Source organism: Thalia democratica, chromosome 2 (assembly GCF_965202585.1).
Source record: "Thalia democratica chromosome 2, ktThaDemo2.hap1.1, whole genome shotgun sequence".
Classification (NCBI taxonomy): Eukaryota; Metazoa; Chordata; class Thaliacea; order Salpida; family Salpidae; genus Thalia; species Thalia democratica.
Genome location: NC_139166.1, coordinates 48,381,409 through 48,403,360, shown reverse-complemented (window position 1 = coordinate 48,403,360; position 21,952 = coordinate 48,381,409). Strand labels below are relative to the sequence as shown.

The window sequence follows — 21,952 nt, the reverse complement described above, 5'->3', positions numbered from 1 at the left end:
TCTTTTGTTAGCAAACGATTAAACCTATATTTTTGAACAGTTATAACAATTATATATGTTTATTCTACCGTTTTTTTTCAATTTACTTGTATAGCAAAAACTTTTATTAGTTTAGAGTTTTAGACAACGGTTTCCTAAAATTGCGTTTCATAAAACCACTTTGAAAAAATTTGAATAGTTATGGCTCTCTCTCCCAAAAAACTAATGTTAAATACACCTAAGACATTTTTTTTTGCTCTTCATCATCAACTCCAAAATATCTAATGTAAGTCTCAAAACTACCTCTAAATACACCTATGACCTTATTTTGCTCTTCAGCTTATGACTCCTTAATTTATGAAATAGCCAACTCTTGGAGTTTCTGATTTAGACTCAAACTGGATTATACTTGTAAGTCTTATGTTGTCCACCCCTAATCCATAACAAAATTTAACTATCTAAAACTTATAAAGTAGAAATTATATATCTAATATTATTTGATGGTAAGCTAAAACATAATAATAGGTAAGAGTTCGTAAACATACGGTCCGTTGAACAGACCTAGCCTGCCATGCAGAACCCTTGGTGTGCGACGTATTTTTCAGTTTGAAGACAACTTGAGCAAAACAACTAACATTGTTTTGTTTCTTTTATATAACAAATATGTTACTAATATAGTTTTCCGTCCCAGTAGTACTTATTAGAAGATTATTTAAATACAACTTTCTGTTTAACGAGTTGAACAAATGATATTGTATACTATTTTCTAAAATTTGGCAGCTCACCAAGATTTATTTTCTAAAATGTCCGGCCCGCAGAGATCTTTTTTGAATTACAGACTAGAAAAGTTTTAAAAGTTTGAAATTAACCGATTCCGAACCTGACTGGATCTTATTTTTAAGAGATTATTAGGATTCAGACCCGGTGGAATCCTAGTTTGGTAGATCATCACTAGCTTTGAGATAGTTTACAAAATTGAAAATAACAGTATTTTCTCATGTAAAAGGTTACAAACACGTTAGGATTTAATTACTTAAACATTTAAATTCGACTTTTCCCTGTGTTAGTTTAATAAAACATTATTCAAGACATGTCATCAGTACTTTTGTGGTACCTTTCTTTTTGAAACGATAAAACTAACAGTTCAAGTAGTAGTACAATACGAAAAAGAGCAATTTACTATTATTAATTTTTAAAGTTGTTTGACTGGTTAGAATAAGCTATATTTTTCTGTAGGCGTAATAAAATTATTCAATTAAGTTTATAGAATTTAAACACACTAAGGTTAATAATAGAATACTTTGAAATTGTACCATAAATTTTTCATTTTATTGTTGATTTTTTATTGTTTATTACTTAGCTATTACTATTGAACATCTTAATAAATAAATTTAAAAGTAATTACACTGACTTAAGTTTATTTAAAAAATAAACAATTTTACTTAATTTTGTTAGAATTTCTTTATAGTTTTGAATAACTCGATACGTACTAAAAATATAATCATACAAACAGGAAACGAAGTGTTTAAGTACTGAGCTTAATTATGATACTCTAGGTATAACTACTGCTAGTTTAACTTCTAATTTTTTTTTACGATAAAAACATACAGTATACAGATTAATTCGCTATGTATTCTATAACTATAAAACAAGTTTTCTTGGTCTAATTTATAAACTAAGAATAAAAGTTATCATACAAAAAAGGAAATTAAGCCTTATATTAATAAACTACTATTAAATACAAACAACTTTTCCAACTTGTTTTTTTTTTCGATTAACTTACAATGGTGTACGTACTGTTAATATAAAAATATATAAATTTATACAAAGTACAAAGTTTAGTGAAAAAAAGGTTTAAATTAAAGGTTTAAAGTTTAGGTCAGTTAAACCAACTAATTGTTTCTTTAAACATGTCTAAATACCTATTTTATTTCTGGTGACATTAAATTTTCCATATCTTTTATTGGAAAAAAATAGCTAATATATGCTTTTAGAGGTTTTGTTCTACTAAATCAGATATAAAAGCCTATTTTTTTAACTACAAAACAAATATCTTGCTAGTTTAAAAAACTTATGTTAAGGAATAACACTATGAGTTTTTTTAAACTTTTTCTAAAGATTTGTAGAACAAAACTAACTCCTAGTATGCTTGATTGTACTTTATTTTAAATGCATTGACAAAGTTTTTAAATGACACTTAACTATTTTCAAAACTATCACAAATTCAAAAAAAGAAAAAAAGATAATCTTAATTAAAACCACAACATTATAAATAACATAACATATACGGCACAAAGTATTAAAAATGGCCTCACTTAAATATAAATGTAAATTTAGTACCGAGTAATACAACAAGTACAGAAAATTCGTTTTTAAAACTAATACTGCTTTTCAAAGACAAGTATAACCTACGTAAACATTTTTATAATAAAAAAAAAGAGTAAAAAGTGAATAGATATTATAAATTTTATGGACAGCAAACAACTAACACTGTTTTTTTCACAATTCAAAATAAAAATCCCTTTTAAAACATACGTAAACACATAAAAAACACTGAAACGACAAAGTGACGCAACACTGTTCGAGCACAACTCAATTGTGACGTCACTAACATTACAAGAAAACCAAATAATTTAATGATTAAATGCGGTACCTGAGCGTATATCTATTGTGACGTCACTGACAACGATGCGTGTCAAATGACGTCATCACAGCGACAGCCTGGTGACATGACAAACAATTTGAGTTGCAGCGGGATTCGTTTTTGAAAAACTTTGAAAAAATACATGAACAGAGAGACACGCAATTTTATTACACATCGATATGCAAAAAGCGACGACAAACAGACCCTATCCTTTTTGTTGCAAACGACCAAGCTTACTTATGTATGTAGAGATGAACTAAAGCTAAAATTTGACACAAATTTTTCTAAGATTTACATCAAAAAAGAAACGAACAAAGGCAAGTCCAAATTTAAAAGGTAGCAAGATTATAAACAGCTTTTAAGTCAATTACTATTTAGGAATTAAAAAGGCATGTTGTACTTAAACTTTTTCATACCCTTTGAGGAGAAAACATTTAAATTTAATTTTTGTTAGTAGATAAACTACAAAATACTATGTTATTTTTGTAATTTCAATGACTAAAAAGATATTGAAAAGTGTTTGCAGTTAGTTTTTCTTCATAGCAGCGAATTCATTATTAGATATTTTACCCTATATAAATGCGTTCGAAAGTCTCTGTCCTATTGCTTAGTTAATTAGGTAGAGAAATAGAAGAAGAAAAAATTGCAAAAAAAAAAACACACGTAACGGTTTGAAGAATTTCTAAAATAAAACAAATTTGCGTTCAATTGCTTATAGTTTTGCTGTGTGGCTCAATGAGATTCAACGCAAGCTCGTGAACTCCAAAAGACAACATGGTCACGAGCACTATCATCCCATTTTAGTTACTTGACCACGATCCAAACTCCTACTGACCAGCAAGGTCAGACGGGTCCGGCCACCAGTGGCGCGTTGTGTTGAGTCACAAACGTCGTGAGGTCGTTGCGATGACGTCACACCAGGTTGTACTCCTTGAGATTGGACTGGAGTATGGTGTCGCGGACGGCGGCGAACACGAATCGGATGTTCTCCGTGTCGGTGGCGCAAGTGAAGTGGCCGTAGACGATCTTCTCTTGGTCCGGATTGAGCTCGATGAACATGGACAGGATAAACTCCCTGGCCGCGTCCGCGTCTTGCTTCGGACCTTGAAAGGGATAAAAATTACTAGCTTGAAGATTTTTTGCTTTACGTGTAACAGATTATTTTAACGCAATAATTAAAATCAATAGTAAGATTAATTAATATCTAAAATTTCGTTTAATTCGTTAAACAATACCACAAAATGAAGCATATAACAGTCTAAAATAGTTAAATACAACTAGTTTTGCGAACATCAAATAAAATTATGTTTCATTTTTTTGTGTGACGTAGAACAAATACAACCTTAGTTTTTTAATTAAAAGCTAACCTTCGTACTGTGGGAAATAATCTTGCAGGTCTGAAGTTAAAATTTTTTCCTCTAAAATATCAATTTTGTTGAGAAAAAGGATTACTGAAGACTCTCTAAACCACGGATAACTTATTATTGTTAGGAACAAAGCTTTTGACTCTTCCATACGATTCTGAAAATGTTAACTTTAATTAATGAAAAACAACGTTCTGTATAAATAGATAGTGGAAGTAAACTACACAAATTTAAGCAAACATCCATAGTGCTGACTTAAAAATTCGGTTTCGTAAAGTCATGCAAAGTAGTACTTTATAAAACTATTTAAATGTGGTTTTGAAAGACAACTTTTAAAACAACTCTAACAAGTTGTCAAGAAGACATGCTTGGGAAATTTCATGTGAAAAAACTGTGTTTGTTTAAATTTAGAGTTCTCACAATTGATTTATATCAAAATTTTTGTGAGTATTCCGTTTTAAATAATTCTAATGAACATTTTGCTTCTTTTCACAGTATAATTCAATAAATAAAATATGCATATAAAGTGAATGATAACAAAATAAAACATTAATTTACACGAAAGTATAATATTGAGAATAAAATATCAAGCTATAATTTGATTATACGCCAGAAAATATACTAAAAGAAGAGTTTTATTACAATACAAGTATGTTTTAAACAAATTCATCAAACAATAAATTTAAATTTGGAATTTCTTAAGGTAAAATTGAAAAACTGTTTTTTATATATCAAATAAAGACTAAGTACCAAACCCCATATATAAACCTAAGTCACACTGTTTTAAAAACTTTAATCTTTAATTAAAACTATATGAAAAAAATCATAACAAAATATTTCCATCAAAGTTTTTTGTTTAGAATATATTACACCTACGTACATTCTTTAATAATTTAAATTTTGGTTGACTAAAATAAAACGATATGTTAAGGAAATTTTTTTTAAAGTAGTGGTGTTCTTAGTTTTGCCAAATAGTAAAACTAAACAGTAAGTAGTAAAATGTTAAATTAAACTATGTAATAACTTTTATTTTTAATATTGCGTAATGGAGAACTCGAAATGGAGTGTATTACCGTTAAAACTGTTTACGTTTTTAAGTAGTAGTTTTGTTTTATGCAAAAATACCAAAACAGTCTAAGTGAAACTTCCAAACTAATAACTTTTGATACTTTTTGCAGACTACTACCAATTTAAAATATATTAATTATTAGCTTGGAATGATTAACTGTAATATGCTTAAATAATTCTTTAACTTTGAAAACTTGTTTCTAATTCATCAAGTAAGTCGTTTGTAATTTCTTTTATTGAAACTGTACTTTAAGCATATAAAAAAAATCTACAGTTAACTCAATAAAACAAACCTGCATAAATTAATGTTTCTAATAAAGTTTAAAAGATATTGTACTTTTGTTAAAATCTATCAAGCCTTAAACTAACTAAAGTATAAAGCTTATTAGCTACTTCTACAAGTTAAATTTGTGATTGGGAAACAAGGTTAAAGCAATGAATATTTATTGCAACTTAATGGAGTTTTCTTGTATAAACGTCTTTAGGCTTTTATCACATTATATTGGTATTTTAAAATTTTTATTTTTTTCAACAAGAAGTTAAAAGTAGTAGAAACATTTAAAAACTAGGTGCTTAAATTGTTAGAATTGAAAGGATAGAAAAAGTTTAAGAATCTAGTACAAACTTAATGTAAACGAAAAAAAAGTAAACAAACATTGGTTCAAACCCGGAACTTAATTATTGATTTATAAAGTTTTACTTTATTATTACTCTACTACAATTTTATTTAGCTTAATTTGTTATTTAAAGTTCAAGTTTTTTTGAGGATTAACTTTTATCGAAAAAATAGCTGTTTGAAGTTAATCTTTTGTAAGAAATGAAACGTAAGAATTACATAAACTAAATTTGATTTAAAAAAAAAAGTCAATTTTATTGTAGTTTTTAATCAAATACTAAAATTTGTTTAACAATACTTCGTTTTAATGCAATTTATAATTTTGTAGAACAAACATAACAAACACGAAATTTTTGTTGGCATTTTATTTAATTATTTATAATGTTATCTTACTTACACAACTGAGGTAATTTTTTATAAATTAAACAAAATATAAATATTTGCACTTGTTTATTAGCTTAAACGTCATGTGGCCTGCCGAAATATATTTTTGAGAATATAATTTATATGTGAAATAATTGGTATACACACACAGTTTTAATTTTGAGAATAAATGGTATAAATTATTTATACTACTGATTGAAATTAAACGGAGCATAGAGACAAAGGTTGTGTTTCAGCTATTAAACTGTATTTAGCAAAACCTCCTAGGTTTTACAACTTATTTTTAAAGTTTGTTTCTGAATTTTAAATATCTTTTTTTCACACAAAGCCTTTAACTAAACTAAATTAATTAGATGTAATGTTCAATTTTTATTATCCATGTAAAACGTTATCAATTCTTTCTATCAGATATAAACTAAAGCTTACAAGTAACACTTTTATATATAACACGTTTTAATATAAGCTTATAAAATACAAACAGTGTAGAAGTATTCAAAAACAGACTTAACAAATATTGAACATTATTTATAATATTTTATATTACACAATTTTGCCTCATAATATAAACAAAATTGTGGCTACATAAGGATTTTTTAAAAGTTAACTGTAGAACAACATCTCAACTTTTATATGATTTTGTTATATATATAAATATTTATAAATATATTTATGAATACTTTTTACCATTTACCTTTTATTGTCTTAATGTCAATAAAATTAGTAGTTATACTTTTTTAGTATTATAATACATCATGAGTCATTTCAATTATTTCTATTGTTATTGAAATTTTTATTGTCTTATAAAATAGGCTTGAATATAACTTTTTAACGCATAAATTTAATTGCAATTAAAATTTACGTGCACTTTGTTTGTTTTGATTTTCCGGCTAGCTATTTGCAATAAAATCACGCTCATATGTAAATATATTGTTAGTATTTAAAAAAATTTTATACTAAAATGTATTCTTCTTGTACACAAAAAAAACTCTTATTTTTATATAAAGAATTTAAATTTGAAATACCAAAATACCTACTTAAAACATGTATGTAAGCTGATCTTGCTTATGACTAAAAGAAAATACTAATGTATACTTTTAAAATATCAGAACCTAATTCATTTTTTTTTGTTGGTAACAAAAAAGCTGCTAATAGCTATTTAAAGTTAGCAAAACTTTTTTAAACTTGTCAAATATATTTATCAAAGTCTTGCCAGCCGTTTGCAGAAAATGACAGTAACTTAAAAAATTAGTTATTTTTGATAAAAGACCCTGCTGAGCTTATAAAAAAAATTGTTTTTTTTTGCTTTCCTAAAAGTTTGTATTGTCACAGAAGCAAGCCAACAAGTATGATTTAGTTCAAATCACTTTGATGATGAAAAAATAAATTGAAATTTTATTTAAAGAAATACTTGTATGGAAATATAGCAAAGTTTTTTTTTTGAATTATTATTTTTTAATTATGTTCAACTATCTCTACTTATAAATTTTGCAAAAACCCTCGTTTCTTTTTTAAGTTTATTTTTTTATCATAAATTTTGGAGCAATATTGTTAAATTTACTAAGTTTTAGAAATCAGTACTTTGTTTGATAATAAAAGACATCTTTCTTATTTTCAACTAGGGTAAGAAAATCGCTCTCTTAACAATGATTTTAAATGCACAAACCTCATTGTTTGCTTCCACGAGCACTTGGTCGTACTCCGACAACGCAACAAGGAACATAATTGAAGTTACGTTCTCAAAACAATGGATCCACTTTCTCCTTTCAGATCGCTGACCCCCCACGTCAACCATTCTTTTTTTTTAAATTTAGTTATTTATGTATAAAAAGTTTGAAAATTAGTTATAAGTTTAAAGATTACAAGTTTCTAAAAATTTTTGGAACGAATAGCATGAGATTTATCGTGTATTGTTACATACGTATATACAATATAACAATATTGTTAGATAACACACGTAAGTACTTTTCAAAAGCCTAATAATATTGCTCCTAGTTTTTATTATTAAAAGTTTTAGCTTTTATAAAAAAAAAATAAGTATCGAAAGATATATAGCTTATAAGTTCAGAAAAATAACAAAAAAAAGATCTATACAAATAATTAACCATCAGTAATTAATTTAAAAAAAACTTCTGTTAAAACTTATATTTTAAAAGAAAAAGTTGAACACAGTATAATTGTACACAACAAACAGTCTCCCGTTTAGTTTATCAACAAAAAATGAGTTATTTGAAGTAACTATTCAAAATTTAAAGTTAATCGTTTGCTAATAAAGATCCTAACAAAACAAGTTCACTGGATTAAATAATAATAAACTAGTTAAACAGTACTCTTTCTTTATTAAACTAACCCATGTTTCTGTGTGTAATAGGAACATGTGCTAATTTAATTAAGATAGATTACTTTATAAATCATAAACAAAAAATGAGTTATTTGAAGTAACTATTCAAAATTTAAAGTTAATCGTTTGCTAATAAAGATCCTAACAAAACAAGTTCACTGGATTAAATAATAATAAACTAGTTAAACAGTACTCTTTCTTTATTAAACTAACCCATGTTTCTGTGTGTAATAGGAACATGTGCTAATTTAATTAGATAGAGTACTTTATAAATTTGTTATTTGAAGTATAAACTATTTTTAAATTATAATAAATTTAAAAGTTTTTTAATCAAACTTTCAAAAATTTTAACGACTCATTAATAACTTGATAAAAATTAATTAAAATCACTTCTAAACGTTTTAAAAACTTTACTTATAAAAAATATTTTAGCTATTTTGACAAATAAAGTTTCACCTGAACATAATTTGATCAAGGTCAAAAGGGTATTCTATTATTCCTGTTGTCGGTATACGGACCCTTAAAATATCTTGTTGAGTTGGAAGATAATCTGGTTGTTTTATTCTGTCCAAGTCGTTTAGATAGCTGCATAAAAATAAATCTTCTTAAGCAATAATAACTTGTTTAAGGCAAGTATTTTCTTATAATATGCCTTTTACAAGTGGAGGGCCAACTTATCTAAAAAAGTTGCTTGCATGCCGCATACTGTATAGAAAAAAGCCTTCGATGACCGCAGTTATTCGTGTTAATTTTAGTAATCAACGTTAAAAACAAGAATAAAATGAAATAAGCAATAACAAAGTATTAATAATTACAAATTATTAAGTAAAATGTCAATTGTAAAATTTTACCATAAATATTCTTTTTTATTTTAATGTTTTTAACAGTAAAATACAACTCGGGCCAAAGTTTGCCCTATTCTAAACAGTAGAATAAAAAATATTATATAAAAAAAAACTTTTGAAACTGTTTTTCAAAAGTATTTTCCACGAAAATTTTAAAATATTGTTATGTTGAATTGTTATTTTGTTATAAAAGTTTTTTTTTTAAATAACCGTTGTTAGTTTTTACATTTACAAATATCTACAAGTTATGGTACTAATCTAAATATTAAATATTATAATATTAAAACCAGTTTATTTATAAATTAATAATTATAACATGCTTTGCATAATTAAATCAACATGTCTAGACTATTTCACTCAAGTATCCATTCCAAAACTGAGAATAGGTTTTTATTTAAACTATAGTTTCTCTTGATTTAATTTCAAATATGGTAATTTTTAACATATTGATTACTGTTAAAAGTATTTTTTGTTATTAACTAACTGACTAGTGAGTTTTATTAGAAGTCTTCTTAAAGCATATCTTTTATTATCTTATGCTACTCAAAGAGCCAAATTAAGACGTATGCTCAAAGTCAATTTAGTCAAAAAAAAAAAGGTTTATCTTAGATACTTTTCTAAAGAGTTTTTAAAACATTATAAAAAAGTTTGTAAACTCAGTTGATATTAAACACTACTTTAATTGCATAAATTGCATCATTTTTACAAACTTTGATACTTTAAGATATATATCCGTTTAAATTAATAATTTTCTATTTTAAATCAAGATGTTTTAAAGTCTAAAACAAAAATTGTTATGAAATAAACTCTTTACAAAAAAATCTTTTTTTACAGAAAATTTTAAAAGTAGCCTGATATCTTAAAAGTCTTGCGTAGTTATAAGAACTACTAGACCAACATATTACAAAAAGAACAAAAGAATATGAATTTAACAATTTTTTAAATTACATTAACGATGTTTGTTAGAAAATTAAAAAAATATATAAGTTACTTATATTAAGTCGAATTTTTATACGTGTCGTTATCAATATAAATGTTTTAAAGTTAGTATTTTTTTATAACGGTAAAAATGATGTATCCTTAAAAATCAGTTATAGTAGTCTTAGATCTTAAATGATAAAACAGTTATATTGAAGAACAGAGAGAAAACACAGCAAAATTTTAATCAAAAACTTATCCAAGTATTTTTTAAAGTTTTTATATTCCTTACTGTCAAAATGTTTTCACTTCAATTTTTTTTTCTGGTTCGAAAAATACAGTCTAGTAAGTAGTAACATCTACTTTCATCTGCGTTTAAAAAAACTTGAGAAGACACTTTAAACTCTAACTTAAACCTTTAAAAGTTTATCATTTAGAAAAACTGACTATTTTGTAGAATCCGACAATTGGTATTCTCGTCTTCTCTCGTAGGCCTGCTGGATTCCTGCATCCTGCCAAAGTGATGACACAGCCGGCACGTAGCCGCTGAAATGGTCGAAAGTTGTCACTCGGTCGATTAAAATGTCACTCAGCTTCTCCGATTCACCCTGCGTTAGTTCGTTTTTTTCATTTCAGATGAAATTAAATTCAACACATTCCTCAATATTCATACAATATATTTTTTACTTAGTTGTAATAAATCTAGTTTATGTCGACTTGAAACATATTTAATACTTTTTTTGACGTTTTTTTTACTCAGGATTAGTTGATTTATTTGTGCTGCTAGTTGGCTCAGTTACCATTTGGCCATAAAATTGTGGCAATTTGTGAGTTTGTTATTAAGCAGAGCCATCACAAATAAGGCTTTTATAAATCTAGCGGTTCTAAAGCTTGTACTTTTTCGCACACAACTTTTCAAGCTTAAGTTTTTAATTATATAGAAATCCTAGCATTTATATATGATGTGTATTTAAAAATCAAATAATTGCAACTAAACTGATAACCACTTGAACTTGTTTTCTTTTTAAATAAAAATATTTTATTTTAATAAAATTTCTTACAATAAAATAAATACACCTTCATTTTTTATTCTAGAATGCATTTTAAGTAATAGATTTCTTCAACTCTTTTGAAAAACTTTCGTTGTAAAGTAAATATTCAAAGATTGTAAAACAAAACTAATATTAAGTTAAAAACTTTAAAAATTGTAACATTCAAAAATTTAGTATAATTATACAAGTTATTTTATACTAAGCTTAATTTTTTTTTCGTTTATATAAAATTTTAAAAAAATATTAATTTGAGAAGCAGAAAAAAGTGAGAGGCATCAATTTATTTTATACTCATATCTTTCAAATGGTTTTAAAGTTAAACTTATTTTTATGTATTAACTTAAAAGATGTGTTTAGATTAGAAAGTTTGTTGAAGAAAAGTAAGTTAAATACGTAAAATGCATATGTTTTTGGGTTTTTAAAACTAGTGTAGGAAAGAATAGTTGTTTTATTTATTGTGTTATGATAATGATTCGATGCACAAGTGATACTATTTTTTTGTAGATGTAATGGTTTACAGCCTTTATGAGTAATTTCCTGTGTTTTTAATTTCTGCATATAACACTGCAAAACAGTATTACTTTTTCTTTTAAAATACATTTGTTTATATTAAAGTTATTTTTATGTAGAAACAAAAAGCAAATCTAGTTATTAGGATGGTATTTAAATAAAATTTAAATTGTAAACAGTTTTAAGAACAATGAAGCCCAAATTTTTTACATCAAACTGTTTTAGAGAAACATTGTTTTCTATTTAAAAAGGTATATTTGTTTTGAAATTTATTTTGTACCATTCAATTTTATTAAAATTGGTTTTGAATATCACAAAAAAGTAATACTTCTCTAATGAAAGCTTGCGTAAAAACATAGTCCTTTAAGTTATGATTTTTATCGATAAATTTCTTATTAAGTTAAAAAATAATATTTCAATCACTTATAATACTATAAGAGTCAATAAACAAAAAACAATCAGTTTTGTAGAAGTTTCTTACAGGTAATCTTTAAATTATTAAAAACCTTACCAGGTTGTCTGGGTTTGAATAAGGAATTTGGAGCTGCTGCATGGCATTGCTCATGTTCTGAATAGAAGTGAGAATGTTTTGGTACACCAGTTTGATGAACGACATCTTGTCCTGTTCGTTGTACCCTTTGCCATGAATGATTCTCATTTGTTTGATGAAAGTCGACTTTCCAGACTCTCCAGTTCCTGTGTGTTGTTTTTTTATCATAAAGGCTAAATTCCAGGCTTTTATGTGTAGTTTATGCTGATTTTGACAACAAAACTACTTTTTTTAAGGAACAATTAAGTCTTGTTGTTTTATTATCTTTAAGAATTTTTTATCATAGTTTTGAAAATATTTAATCATGTATGTTACCTACTCTTTTAGTAATTCGGCACAAAAATTAATTTAAAGTGTAGATTAACTATTCGGTTAATTAAATTTAGGGTTTAATAATTTGTATTTTAATAAACTAAAAAAAACTAGTTAGAATTTTTTAACTAAGATTTTTTTATAGTTTACTCTATGATTAAAGTCACAAGTTTTACAACAATATCTTTAAAAAAACTTTTTATAACTGTATTAATTTAAATTGATAAATACCGAAAATTTTCACTTAAAAAACATATCTAAAAATAGGTTATATATTTAAAGAGCTCACTATTGTTATCTGAACTTTTTTTAAGTACTTTTTGCACATTTGACTGAAAAAATAAAATTACTCAAATTCTTTCTTTTCCAATATACTTCATCAATTTTCGTCAGGGAAAGTACAATTGAAACAATAAACTAAGATTAAACACAAACAATATATATTACAAAAATATAGTAATTAATCAATTAACTAAATTCAAGCATAATCAACATAAGTAAAATTGAAAATTAAACAAAATGGCTTTTAACTGAAAAATTTTGAAAAGAAATGCTTGTTTCAAAGATTTGTTGTTTTGGAATGTATAATTGGAGATTGGTGACTTTGGAATCGTTGAATATTTTGGTTGTGAAAGTTTTAGTTTTTTCAGTTTGTGCCTGGTGTAAGTTTTATGTTTCTGTTCGTCTAAACACTGTAATTTTTATTTATTTTTATGTTAGTATCTTTCAGTTTAAGTGGCTTAGGTTTTAATGCCTAGGTCCTTCGTTTGACAATAAACTTGAATAATAATAACAATAATAATAACTAAATAAGGCTAAAGTGTAATCAAATTCTTTCTTTTTGCATAAATTAGGTTTATTTAAATGTATTGGAATCGCTTCCAGTCTTATTAATTCAAAAGTATTTGAACATTGTCTCATGATACTAAATTTTGAAGTATCAAAATTGTTTCGACAGCAAGTATTGTTTACTAAATGTTCATCTATAGCTGATTTTTCCATCGCATTCTTGACTGCTACGCTTTGTTTATCTTTTTTGTCTATGATGTGCGAGATAATACATTTTATAACATGCTCTTTCATTCTTGTTTTTAGGTGATCGGAAGTTTCTCCAATGTAACTACTTTCACAGTAGCATTTAAACTTGTAGACTACAAGACTTTTTTTCTTCTGGCAACATTGGGTCTTTTGCTGATCGTTGGAGTATTGGTTTAGACGTAAAAATAATTTTAGGATTTAATGAAAAATAGGTTTTGTTTGTCACGTCAACTATCTTTTTCTCAATTAGTTTTGACTCAGTACTGACATGTGGTTGTTTCAATAATATCGGACATTTTTCTGGTCCATAAGGTTTAAATTTGTTTAACCTTAATAACTGCGATTTTATTATTCTTTTCACTAACATTTTAGGGTACCCATTTAGTTTGAGAATATTTTTTGTGTTATTTAATTCATCTTCTAAAAACTCATGTGAACATATTTTCTGTGCTCTATTATACAGAGTTTTAATCAGACCAATTTTTATACATTTGCTTCAAAAGGATTGAAAATTCAAGTAATTATTTGTACAAGTTAATTTTCTATACACTTGAGTTTCAAACTGACCATCTTATTTTAAAACCAACTCATCCAAAAAAGGCTAATTGATTATCTGCTTCACATAATAGCTTCATTGGTTTCATCTAGCTCTTTGAGTCATTTTATTTATTCAGTAAAGTTAAAAATAAGTCCGATTTTTAAATTGTTAAAATCTTACTGTATTCAGTCAACTACAAAGTTATGCAGCAAGCTAATAAGTACTAAAAGTAAAATTTGTGAAAAAGGTCTACTGTTAGAGTTTCTAAAAGATTGTTTATCCAAAATGGTGTGTCCCAAGTTTTTAATTGCAAGAATATATAGTTCAAAATTGAAATCTACTTACAAAACAGAAAATATATTTACTAAAGGTGAAATTTATAAAATTGAAGAAAGTATTAAAAGATTGAAAATTCTGCTTGATCATTATACCAAATATGTAGAAATAAATTATAAAAAATATTTCGATTCTTTTATGAAATATTTTTTAGAAATGGAACAGAAAGTTATATCAAAGTAAAAATCCACAAACAAATTAAATTTGAAACGATTAACTGATTAAAAGTTTGGTACAGTTGCTAAACAGAATGTTATTAATCTTTTTAGTTCTTTTCATCCGGCTAACGAGTTATATGCCTTAAGTTTTGGATTTAACTTTTCACTCCCACAGAAAATTATAAAGATGTTATCTATCTTGGGTTTTAGAACTTCCTCAAACAAACAATGTAACATAAACCCATCAGCAAAGAAGCTGAATCTTGTTTCAAAGCTAATCTCGTTGCCGAATCACACAACTTTTCTGAAGTGAAATTTAACCATAAGAGTAAAATTGATTAAAAATAAATCTAAGAAGCTTTACGTAAAATCAAATTAAGGCACGACTTAGTAATAACTAGGTCAGATAAAGGCTTTAATGTCGTAATTCTTAACAAAAGTTATTATTTGTCAAAAATGTCGACAATAGTTGATGATAATTCGAAGTTCAAATTTTTAGGTCCGTTTAAATATCATGATAAAACATTAAAAAAGCCTAAAGTTCTACTCAGACCAATCTTATCAACGATCAGATCTCCTCAACATAAGATAGTAAAATATTTAAATGTGCTATTGGCACCAGTTCTGCAGATTCTTTTCCCATTACATAGTTAAAGATTCCTTTACATTTGTAGAGGATATTAGAAAGCTAAATTCTAAAAACACTTTTATGTCATCTTTTGATGTTAAAAGTTTATTTACGAATGTATAATTAGATGAAATTATAGAAATAAGTACAGAACAACTATATAAAATGGACAAACCTTCACTTAATAAAGAAAGTTTTGTTCAACTTATGAAAGTTGCCACAAAAGAAGTCGAGTTTAGTTTTAATGATACAAGTTTTTTCAAATCGACGGAGTTGCTGTGGATCTTCTTTAGGCCCGACTTTAGATAATATCCTAATATGATTTATTGAACTCTATGTTATTCCAAAATTTATAACAAAGTACCCCAACACTAAGCATATGAGATATGTCGACGATTGTTTTGTAATAACAAGTTGTGAAGAGGAAAATAAACTTCTATTTCAAGAGCTAAATGAAGCCCATGAAGCTATCAAGTTCACCAATGAATGTGAAGCAGATAATCAATTAGCCTTTTTTGGATGAGTTGGTTTTAAAACAAGATGGTCAGTTTGAAATTCAAGTATATAGAAAACCAACTTGTACAAATAATTACTTGAATTTTCAATCCTTTTGAAGCAAATGTATAAAAATTGGTCTGATTAAAACTCTGTATAATAGAGCACAGAAAATATGTCACCTGAGTTTTTAGAAGATGAATTGAATAACACAAAAACTATTCTCAAACTAAATGGGTACCCTGAAATGTTAGTGAAAAGAATAATAAAGTCGCAGTTATTAAGGTTAAACAAATTTAAACCTTATGGACCAGAAAAATGTCCGATATTATTGAAACAACCACATGTCGGTACTGAGTCAAAACTAATTGAGAAAAAGATAGTTGACATGACAAACAAAACCTATTTTTCATTAAATCCTAAAATTATTTTTACGTCTAAACCAATACTCCAACGATCAGCAAAAGACCCAATGTTACCAGAAGAAAAAGTCTTGTAGTCTACAAGTTTAAATGCTACTGTGAAAGTAGTTACATTGGAGAAACTTCCGATCACCTAAAAACAAGAATGAAAGAGCATGTTATAAAATGTATTATCTCGCACATCATAGACAAAAAAGATAAACAAAGCGTAGCAGTCAAGAATGCGATGGAAAAATCAGCTATAGATGAACATTTAGTAAACAATACTTGCTGTCGAAACAATTTTGATACTTCAAAATTTAGTATCATGAGACAATGTTCAAATACTTTTGAATCAATAAGACTGGAAGCAATTCCAATATATTTAAATAAACCTAATTTATGCAAAAAGAAAGAATTTGATTACACTTTAGCCTTATTTAGTTAAAAGCTATTTTATTCAATTTTACTTATGTTGATTATGCTTGAATTTAGTTAATTGATTAATTATTATATTTTACTAACATCAATAAATATTGTTTGTGTTTAGTCGTAGTTTATTGTTTCAATTGTACTTTCCCAGACGAAAATTGATGAAGTATATTAGAAAAGAAAGAGTTTGAGTCATTTTATTTTTTCAGTAACTTAAAAATAAGTCTGATGTTTAATTTGCTTAAAACTATTTTAATATCAAAAGAAAAAAAAAAAGGTAATGAAACTGGTTTAAATTATCATATGAAAAAGCTGTCTCAATTCTTTTACAAAAACAAAAACAACATATACAAAGATCTTTCGTTTATTTTTAAACATTTTCAATGCATATTAAAATAGATTATATTTTTGTAAAAGAATTGAGACAGTTTTTTTCATATGGTTTTTCATATGGTTCAGGTAATGGATCAGTTTCATTACCTGTAAATTACAATTTTCAATTACAATTTCAACTATTAAAAAGGCAGACTACCTCCAAACAATTCTTTTTAAAGAAAAAAAAAGAACATATGTTACTGATTGTTAATATTATTTTTGATGTCAGTATATGTGAATCATTTAAGAGAGCTCGAATTATTATAAAAGAATCAATATAACAATTATTGATATTTTTTTACTAACTTGTAAAAATACTCTTATTGAAATATGAAACATTTTAATAAAAATCTTTTATAAAATTTAACATTTGTTTTACATATATTTCTTAATGTTAGATAAACATTTATTGGTTTTAGCTTAATCTTTTGACAGCCAATTTTATGAATTTTGAATGTTATTTGTTCTTCAAAATATAGACATTATAATTTTAAAATTTGTTTGTCTAGTAAACTTATAGTTTTCTTTATCGAAATAATAATGTTTAGCATTAGAAATATTTAAAAAACTTTGCATAAAAGCTAAGGGCAAGTTTTTTTTGTGTATAATATTAATTAGAGTTCAGAAAGTTCTTAAGTTTGCTTTAAGATGAAAGTTAGTTGAGTTTTACGTAAATTTTTTGATTGTATTTATGTTTTAGTTTTTAGTTGGTTATACATATAAAGTATAATTATTCTTCATTTTTACTACTAGCCCTAAGTAGCAAGTAAGTAAAAGTAGATTGTTGATCAAAAACAATTTATAATAAAACTTTAATACCAATTTATAAGTTTTCGATTTATTTAATTACATTACAGTAACAACCATAAATATTTACATATAAACAAAATAATATACATGAACTTTAAGTAGAAATACTTTTCAGTTCTATGGTACTCAGTACAGCTCTAATGTAGTTTTTTTTCAAAAACATTGAACATTATGAAGTACTATCTATGATTTCATCCAAACTTTTATAAGTTGGTATGTGTGCAAAAAGTAAACAAAACTCGAAAAAATAAAAGTTTACGAGGTAAAAGTAATTTCTGTTTTAGCTAATTTAATGTATTACAATCTGAAAATACCTAATAAAAGTAACTTTAATTCTCTTCTTTTATCCCGTTTTGCATCTTTTAGAAGTTTGTCTATTCTTTTGTTTATCTTTTGCGCTTCCTTCAGCTCTCTTGAAATGCAGCAATTAGCCATCTGATTCAATATTTCCATTTTCTCAAAGAACTTACAATTACAACATGATTACTATTTAGATTAAAGTATTTAGGTTGCCTGAGTGTTTAAAGTTTTTTTTTTTTTTTTTGATTATTAACGTATTTTTTATCATCATGTATCTAATTAATAATTGAAGCAAATGATACTCTTTTAACTTTTTTTCGCTTTTATTTATATGAACCACTAGATTGCATTAATCGACTATGTTAAACGTTAGTTTAAAACGATGATAAAAAAATCAAATTATGATTCATTGAAAATTTATCATCAGGTACACCGATAAAAACGGCTGTTTAATTACAACTAAAAGAAAAACTTTTAAGAGCAAGTCTTAGTCCTGTTTATTTGAAAATTACATTTAGTTTACAAAACTTAGTAGTATAAATTTTCAAATTTACGTACTTTATTAAAATATTAAAAATATGTTTTCGACAAAACAAAATTATATTCAGTCTTCATTTCTCAAAACTTTGAAAACATTTGTCAAAACAGCTTAATAATAAAACATTCAATACTTTATTGTTTTCAAAAACAAAAGTATATAGAAAAAATAAACTATTACTTGTTTTTAGTATTCAACTTTTTATTTTTTATTTAAATTTTATTTTCCCTCTCCAACTTAAGCACAATTATTTTTAAACCTTTTTTAGTAGGTTATAAATATGTTTTATTCAAATTAGTTTTATTTAGTATTTTGCACATTTATATAAAGCATTAAGAAAATAAATTTAATTCACAACTCATAAAAAAAGTTGATAAATATATAATATAAAAGTATAAAAGATATAAATGTGAAAAAGTAATAGTTTAAAGCTAAATTAATAAACAAAAAGTAAAGGAATAAAACACAAAGAAAACTATCACTAAAATGTGTTACAAACAAAACACAAATTTTACAGGAGCATCCTTAAAACTTTCAAAAACTAATATATTGTTAATAACAGAACAAAAGTTTTATAAAAGATATACTAGCTTCATCGATAATTAAACAGTAAACAATTGAATTATAATAACTTTTAATTTACTCTACTCTAACACATATAGTACGACTAAAACTATAAATTCAAACATCATTGCAATGGTTTTGAACATTGTGTAACTTTCTACAGTTTCTTAAATTTTGGATGGTCTTTTTCAGGCTTTCTTAATCAGTTGAGTAAATTTCAAAGTCTTAAAGTACATTTTAATAAAAAAATAAATTCAAGCAATAAAAGTCATGCTATATAAGTAAAGCTTGGACCTAATTTTCACTTAAATATTATATAAACTATATTCTAGTATTTTCCTTTCTGTTCTTTCATTTTATTGATTGTTTTTTTTTTAAGGTTTAAGAGTTTAGTTTAAAAAAAATATTTTTTCAACTCGTAAGAAATTGTAAAAGCATGTAGTCTACGACTCGATGACCGAAAGGTATTTTTGTAAACAAGGTCCTTAGATAAATTTTATGAGCGCTTTTTTATCATTCAATAAACAAAAATACTCACATAGAGCAGTTTAGATTGTATATTAAAATATAAAAAAATGTATTTCTTATGTTTTTTAGTATTTTTTTATCTAAGTGACACACAATAGTATAAAAATATAGAAATAAGCTTGAACTAGTTTTGAAAAAAAAAAAGATTTTAAATTTAATGGGAAAAAATAATAATAAACTTTGAAATAATGGAATAAACGACTCTTTGAGTATTTACAAGTATGACTAGAACTAAATACCAAAATACAACTTTTAAGTAGATTTGTAGACTGCATTAGTACTTTTGTTCAAATACTAAAGGTAGTCCTGTTTCTTATTTTATTTCTACAATAAAAATAATTCTAAGTCTCAGAGTTTTAAATAGAAACCATCAAAAGACCAAGCCAAAACCAACGAACTGATTCATGAGAGTGATGATGCCACCACTAACCGAGCAAAAGTAATTTAAGTTCTTTTCTGATCTCCCGTTTGTGGTCGTTCAGCAGTTTGTTTATTCTCGAGTTGACCCTTCTCGCTTCCACTTCATCTTTGGAGTGGCAGCATTGAGAAACAGCTTCGCGCAGATTACTCATGTTCTTGAAAGAACTTTTGTCTTGATGCACATTTAACATGGGAAGCAGTTTAGAAATGTAAATAAAACAATAACTTTTTCAGATAGTAACTTGTACAAGATTATAAAAACTTATTTTAAAGGTATTCTTAGTAAAGTATGATAAAAATAGTTTCTTAAATTATCGAATTAAAACTAAAAAAAATAAGAAAACTTTTTATAAATTAGAATATGTTTATGTTTCAAAATTTAAACTTTAAAAATCAGTTTATATTTCAAACCTAGATCTTTTTTAGTTTTATTTCAATTACCAAAAATAGAGAATGTTTTAGAACATTTTTATATATGGTGCAAGTTAAAAAGCACTTGATTTTCTCTATCTTATAATGAAGAAATAGAAAATAAAATTATATTTCCTAAAGAAACTATATTTCAAAAACAAACTTTTCTGTAAAATTGTTGATATAAAGTTTTATTTTACCTAAATATACTTCACAGTTTGTTTTAAAAAGGCTTAAAAACAATAAAAGTAACCATCACAAGTGCAGTTTTTTTTATAAATACTGTACACTTAAAAAAAACTTAAAAACTGATTATCACTCCATGCTTAGACTAACATTTGTGGTTCTTTCACAAATCTTTTCCAAGTTTTGCAGATTTCCTTTAAAAGATTTCTTTAAAAGCTAAACTTTAAAATAATTTCTGTTTAAAATCGTTTTATATTTGAGTTTATTTAAATTAAGTATTTTTTTTAAACATAACCTAGTGCTTTAGTAAATAAACTTGCTTTCTACGTAAAGTATAACAAACAAATATTAAAACACAGTTAATAAATTGATGACTACTTTGTTTATCTGTTTTATCTAAAAATGATTGAAAAAGTTATTTTTTATCTATTGTTAGTAACATACTGATAAATATATATTTTATAGTGTCAAGGTTAACAACTAAGAAACATTTGCTATGTTTTCACACGACAGATTTAATCTTAAAAAGCTTATCGCTTGTAAATCTGTATGTTAGAGCTTGATAATACTTTTATTTTTATTAGAATACATGTAATTACTTTTCTTTTAAAGATGGTGAATATTAAGTATGTTGATTTGTTTGTGATAGCATTGGTCTAGTTCAGATTGTTGCAATTTTTATCATGATTTTATTTTAATTTAGATTATTGAATAAAATTTGTTAATGGGTAACACCTTTTTTGAGTTAGTAAACTTACTAAGCTTTTGTTTTTATTATTGTGAAAAAATGTTTAAATTTTAACTCATTTGCTCACATAACTGGTAAAATATAAAGTAGTATTTAAGGCATCTTTTTCTATCCAACTTTGTTTATATACTAGCGACATATTTGATCTTAAAATTTTGATTTTTAGACTTTAGAAATTAAGTTTTATTTTTAAGGTTTTTCTTTGTTACTAACAGTAAAGTATACACCTTGAAATAAAGAGTATATATGGATACTAAAACAAGATTAAATAACGTTAAAACAGTTTCTGAAGTTACATTAATTTAGAATTTTTTTGTTTAATTAAAGAAAATGAGCTTGTTTATAAACCAAAACAAGACTAGTTGAGAGTCTAAACTTTAGATAACATCTAACAAATTGTATATAATAAATTTTACTACCAGTATTTTAATTTGTTTTTGAATCTTTGTATTAAAAAGATTTATAA

General features: G+C 25.4%; 1 protein-coding gene across 3 annotated transcripts; it reads right to left on the bottom strand.

The window, feature by feature from the left end:
• Nucleotides 1-1,806: 1,806 nt before the first annotated feature.
• On the bottom strand, nt 1,807-20,905 carry LOC145849587 (guanine nucleotide-binding protein G(q) subunit alpha-like). Of its 3 annotated transcripts, none has more exons than XM_082954553.1 (8): nt 20,889-20,905; nt 18,106-18,226; nt 12,230-12,414; nt 10,604-10,764; nt 8,850-8,978; nt 7,719-7,848; nt 3,991-4,144; nt 1,807-3,726 (listed from the first exon to the last, which is right to left on the bottom strand). In XM_082954553.1, exons 2-8 carry the CDS (start codon nt 18,224-18,226, stop codon nt 3,536-3,538), a joined length of 1,071 nt encoding a protein of 356 aa, XP_082810679.1. In that variant the 5' UTR covers nt 20,889-20,905; the 3' UTR covers nt 1,807-3,535. The 3 variants fall into 3 exon arrangements, with proteins under 3 accessions (XP_082810679.1, XP_082810677.1, XP_082810676.1); XM_082954551.1 differs by lacking the exon at nt 20,889-20,905 and adding an exon at nt 20,152-20,770; XM_082954550.1 differs by lacking the exon at nt 20,889-20,905 and having other exon boundaries at nt 1,808-3,726; nt 18,106-18,323.
• Between the last annotated feature and the right edge of the window lie 1,047 nt (nt 20,906-21,952).

Excerpts from the sequence above, each read along its gene's own strand:
- LOC145849587 (XM_082954550.1), bottom strand. The coding sequence starts at position 18,244 with ATGGAAATATTGAATCAGATGGCTAATTGCTGCATTTCAAGAGAGCTG. Across the intron at positions 7,849-8,849 it reads CTTGATCAAATTATGTTCAG|AATGGTTGACGTGGGGGGTC; the intron begins GTGAAACTTTAT and ends TTAAAAAAAAAG. Across the intron at positions 4,145-7,718 it reads TCGTGGAAGCAAACAATGAG|AATCGTATGGAAGAGTCAAA; the intron begins GTTTGTGCATTT and ends TAACATTTTCAG.